This window comes from Sinocyclocheilus anshuiensis, unplaced genomic scaffold (genome assembly GCF_001515605.1).
Source record: "Sinocyclocheilus anshuiensis isolate Anshui unplaced genomic scaffold, SAMN03320099.WGS_v1.1 scaffold1185, whole genome shotgun sequence".
Classification (NCBI taxonomy): Eukaryota; Metazoa; Chordata; class Actinopteri; order Cypriniformes; family Cyprinidae; genus Sinocyclocheilus; species Sinocyclocheilus anshuiensis.
In genome coordinates this window covers 262,235-268,050 of record NW_015548278.1, presented here as the reverse complement: position 1 = coordinate 268,050, position 5,816 = coordinate 262,235, and the positions used below count along the sequence as shown (strand labels likewise).

The 5,816-nt window shown below is 36.2% G+C and overlaps 1 protein-coding gene across 8 annotated transcripts in view; it reads left to right on the top strand.

The window, feature by feature from the left end:
* Positions 1-5,816, top strand: part of LOC107655805 (histone-lysine N-methyltransferase 2C-like) — a 181,720-nt gene that overhangs the window by 93,127 nt on the left and 82,777 nt on the right. For all 8 annotated transcript variants that reach the window (XM_016443383.1, XM_016443388.1, XM_016443389.1 and 5 more), the window contains exons 8-9: positions 4,286-4,448; positions 4,731-4,902. In XM_016443383.1, coding sequence (XP_016298869.1) covers positions 4,286-4,448; positions 4,731-4,902 — 335 coding nt within the window. The remainder of the gene's footprint in view (positions 1-4,285; positions 4,449-4,730; positions 4,903-5,816) is intronic.

Genomic DNA, 5,816 nt, shown 5'->3' with positions numbered 1-5,816 from the left:
AATTCAACTGTATAACAGTTTCACTGCAATTCATGTTATAATGTTAGAATTAAAGAACAATAAACATAATACATATGCACTTATCTGGACATAGTAAATGCTCTTATTTTTAAGTGGATGTTGACATCCTATCTACAAAACGTGATTTAGCCCAAAAAAAACAACAACAACAATAACGTTACCACTCTAATATGTCTTGCAATATCCGTGTGTGCAAAGGTTCTGCACGATCCTCTTGTTCAATATTCTCGGGGTCTGAATCCGGCTCAAATTGATATGGCAATATTGACGCCATCCTTAACTAAACCGGAGCAGATGGAACTTGCTGCTTTGGCAAGGGGCGTGGCAGTACTGAAACACCATCTAAGCTGTTCGCCAATCACAACGCACTGGGACAGCTAACCAATCACATCACATTTCTTTTTCCGCAAAGGCGGGCCTTCATCAAACCCGGAACTAATTGAGCCGTTTGTGCCAGGCTGGGGAGAAAGGTATTGTAATTAGGGATGCAGTATCGGTATCGGGCCCGATACTGGTCTCCTGTACTAATGCAATAAAAATATCGGTATCGGCAAGTACCAAAAATAAAAGTATCGGTATCGGGCGAGTACTGGAAAAAGTGGTATCGGTGCATCCCTAATTGTAATAATGTAAATTATGTGAAAAATAATGCATTTTTCGAACCACCAAGCATGAGAGCATGTTCTAGTACACCCCCAAAACAAAATCAAGACTTTGTAAAAGAGCATAATAGGACCCCTTTAAAATAACTTGGGTGATAGGTTGAATGGTTGATCTTGACAAATGTAGTCAATACTACCTAGAAATTGAGAAAGGGTACAAATTATGTTGTTTCCTTGGTGTCACAATTTTTAAGTAATGTTACTTTTTTTAAAAATTAACTTAATTAACATTGTGGAAAATACAGCATTATTTTTTGTCATTTAAAGTTAGGTTAATCTTATGTAAAAAAAAAAAAAAATGCATATATAATAGCTCTCAAAACAAAGTGCATGATATTTATTGTTAGAATTCTTTATAAAAAGTAATGGGTCACCAATTAGTTCCCCATTTGAGGAAAGTGCCAACTGCCGGAAGGCATTGCCAAGATGGCTGAGTTGCTCCAGTACGGACTTTGTTATGATGTAGGTTTGTCCTGATAGTGAGAATCGCTGAGCTGTGAAATAGTAAAGGTCAGAGGGCTGAGGATGACCTGAACTGCACACAGTCCTTTCCACCAGATCATCTTCTTCTGACTTTATTTGCACGTATAATCTGCTTTTGCCACATCATTCATTTAGCTTACCACACATGATTTTCTCCGCACTTATAAGCGAATGTAATAGGTTGCAAAGATTTTTTGTATACATTTTTAATAAATCATGCACAATAAAACCAAGAGCATGCTTTTACATAGTAAATCAGGTCAATTTTGTAATGTGTTGTTGACTTGACAGTCGAGAAATTAGTTGCAAATGTGCATAAACAACTTCCAGGATTAAGTTCTATTTAGGGTCATGTCTGTAAACCATTTCAAATGCTATAAACAGAATCACTGCATAACTGCAGTCCACACACTGACTGACCGAGACACAAACCAGCCGACATTGTGCACAGTACAGCACACTCATCCAACACTTTACTGCATCTTTCATCACTGGCCTGCTCCGTTTGGAATGCTGCCATTATGCCTCTTTGCATATAAGATTTCAAGGAATGCTGTTCTACTTTATAATAGTGTCCTTGGAGTCTTGGCAGCAATAACGTATCAGCTGTGGCTTTTTCTCCCCATGAAGGAGATGTCTGAGGTGATGGTTTCTGTTTGATACATTATTTGAGGCATGAAATAGAGTGATGAGATACTCAACACCCACCTAGCCCTGAGAGTGGACAGTATGGCCATAGAGCTCTATATGGCTGTCCTTCAGAGTGATTCAGAAAAGAGCATTGTGGGTAGAGGCTGCCCCAGTGGACTCACCGCCTGGGCAATAATTGCTTAAAGCTCAGTGTTAAAAGGTATTTGCATATTGTTGCATTTGGGATTTAGGCCAAGGGTTTTTAAAGCATGAGAGAGCTAGAGAGACTGCTGACTAGAGACATTTTTAGTTTAAGGCCATTTTCTGAGGCCCAGGCATCCTCTATTATTCAAAGTGTGAGTGCTTTTTCCATGGTGGTGATTTAAATGTCTGGCCAGTTTTCATCCAAGTCCTTATTTTGAATGACATTCGCCTTGATGCTGAATGCTTTACTGGATGTATCGTAAAAGATGAGGGAAAAAAAAACATGCTGAAAGAGGGGGAAGTACGTAATGAGCAAATGGGCCTGTGAGAGGAACAGCGTGTTATGATGACCTTGCTGTTCAGGGTTTATAGTTTTGTCCCACTCTTGCTTCAAAAGTCTATTATAAGAGCGATGCGGTTAACAGATGGACATTTTTCTCCATTTATGTATCACAGCATTTTTGATACTACATCAACTACATTTTATGTTTTTAAAGATTATTTTAAAAGCCTTATGTTAATATAAATAATATTAAATTAAAAATTAAAAGATAACATGTTTTTTAAGACATACTTTTCTTTTTAAAGTCTAAAAAAAAAAGGTAAAAAAAATATATTGAAAGTAGAAAATAAAGAGCGGTCACATACATTATATTACCCTAATGAATTTAATTGATTTTTGTTTTATAAGTAATTGCTTACCACAGCATTTTCTTATTATGTTGTTTGTTTGTTGTCATTGTGCCTTTTTTGTGTTCCTAGTACTTTGAGGTCAACAGCTTATGTCTTATTGGTCATTGACCTATGCTGGGAAGGGATTTAAAAAAAAAAGTGTTTCATCACAGTTTAAATTTTCACATATACTGTGTTAAGGTGTTTAGAGGGATGTGTTGTTTTGTTTTAAAATCTTAAAGGTCACACCAAAAATGTGTGAATACACCTTAATAGAGACTTGGTTTCTCGCTGAAAATAAGCTTTTTGCCATGCAAGGTTCAGTACTTGTTTGTGCCACACTTCATCCCGTGTTTCTGAATGTATAAATATTATATGTGTACAAATTGTGAGTTGGCCATTTTAATAAGTATCATTGAATTGCTTTACAGAAAAGAAAATGCAAATGAATGCATTATATTAATCATTCAGGGTCAGCCATTAACAGTGTTTTTATTTTTGATAGACAGAACTGTTAAACAAAGACAGTAAAGCTCTTGCTAATCTGTGCTAATAAATCATTTGACAGAACTGTTAAACAAAGCAATCAAATGGTATATGAAAATGTATTATAGTGTTTACCTGGTCTATGTTTAGTAGTAGAAAGGAAAACGCTGTAGTACTTTTACAGTTGTCATTCAGCAAATACACATTTTTAATTTCAAACAAGTCTTTAAATAGCTAATACATATTTAATTCCACAAATCTGGCAACGCTGTTGAATCCAGCTGTTAGGTCTTATAAAGTGGCCATTTGTAGCCTGCATAGAAACTTGTGTACTATCTGTGTAACGGTTTGTGGATGCAGACTGTCTAGTTGTCTGCTATGTCATATTCATGCTATATTCACTGTGTACTATAAGTAAAATTAGCAATATCTTGTCTGTATTTGAGAAAATATTATTCCCGGTGGACACAGACTTATCAGTGAATTTGTTGGTTACAGTGTTAACTTTTTTTATTCATGTTTTAACAACTTACTTGTAACAATTACTATAATAGGATTGCAGAATTAATAAATTGATATCTAAAGGTAAATATTTATTTATTTTTATCCAGTTCAAATTTGTGATTTATTATTTCTGATTTTATAAATAAATAAATAAATGTAATTGCAATAATTGTTATGTATGTGTTGTTTACTGTCTTTAAATAGTGATATCATATCAACCTTCGGCCAACCTACTAAGATACTGACATCAGCCATTAAAAAAATCCATGTCGGTCGACCACTACCCCTAAATGCAAGATACGCAGACTCACCAGAGATATGTTATTAACAATAACAGTGATAACAGAAAAACACTCTCGCAAATGTTTCGTTATTAGCGATCTGTGCTACTTAATCTAAAGAAAACCCTAAAGAGGGAAAACAAGTTATTAATGTGAAAGATTATTCACTTGAGCAGTTTTGGAGCTGTGTAAAAACACCACTTGTCCATATTGACCTGAAATGAATCCAATCTAAATTAATCTAATCTCTGCATCTCTAATAGTGATGTATGGAGTATTTATTGAACTGAAACTACACCTCTGATATATATATGTATATGTTTCTGTATTAACTTTTCATAGTGCTGTGCATACTGTAAGCGCCTTGGAGCATCCATAAAGTGCTGTGAGGAGAGCTGTGGGCGCTCCTTTCATTACCCCTGTGCAGCTGCTGCCGGAACCTTCCAAGACATAAAGGCATACACCCTCCTGTGCCCGGATCACATCCAACAAGCTCTTGTCCGATGTGAGTATCTCTGTTACACACGTTCCCTGATGCTAATTCTTTCACAGAATGTTGAGGCTTTATATATATATATATATATATATATATATAATCATTTAAACAACCATATAATGATTAATCAGTTTTAATCTATCTTTTAAGACAAAAACAGTAAGCAAACAGTTATGCTCATGACAGCCCGATGGAGCCGTTTATATCATATCTGTTCATATCGTAAATTACTGCACATAAGATATACCTTGTGTAGTTGGAGACACATTATATATTAACTCTTCCTTTCAGCGAAAGATACGGTGAAATGTCTGGTGTGTGACCGTTCACGAGACTTGCTCAATCAGCTCTTCTGCTGCACTTGTGGCCAGCATTACCATGGGGCCTGTCTGGACATAAATATCACTCCGCTGAAGAGGGCCGGCTGGCAGTGTCCTGAGTGCAAAGTCTGCCTCACATGCAAGTGAGTATCCAGCTCACCTGGACATTAATTACTTAACACAGTTGAGTAATTAAGTTCGGACCTCTGGAGAATTTGAACACTCATTGTTCCAAAAGTTATAGACTTTCCCTTTGCATCTCTGTTTTTCTCTTTGTTTTACTGTATTTAAATCCACAAATTTTCAAATCAGTGCAGAAAATGTGAAAGTGTATTCTTTTCGAGCCTTTTGTTAAACAAAATATTTTGTTAAAAATTTGTTAGTCATTAGGGCTGTCGCGGTGAGGGAATTTCCCTTGCGGTAATTTTGAGTGGCTCAATAGCGCGGTATGCGGTATTATCGCCATACACACACCGAAACCAAATAGTGTTGAAACAGGAAGTGAAGTAAACAGAAGAGAATGACAAAATAACGGTCCACATAACAGAACATAAACCTGACAATAAGATCGTTAGGCTATCATTAGGCTATATGTATAGCAGTTAGCCTAGTTGTAATCTGATCTTCTAATCTTACTGGACAAGAGACTTTCTATTGATATTTCCAGGGTGCGAACTACGGGGGAGCTCGGCTCCCCTTAATAAGACATGGGCTCCCCTGAAAACGTGATTTGTGAAATTTTGGGGGGGTCTCAAAAAATATTGACTGTGTTATTTTGACGTGCAATTTCAGTTTTGTGTAATGTGATCATCGTGGATTATTATGTGTAAAATTGCAAAAAGATAATTAATTCATGCATGACAGCGATTTAAACCTAATTCACTTCAATAAAGATAACTATACATGCTATTCTTGTCATGAGCATCAAGGTGTGGGGGCGCTGCGGTGCAAATTCCACTCATGTTTAGTACATGTTAACTCAAAGAGTCGTAGAAAAAATATAAACGTTGGACTCTGTGGTCGATTCTGTGTTAAGGTAAGGCATGTTATTCGCAAT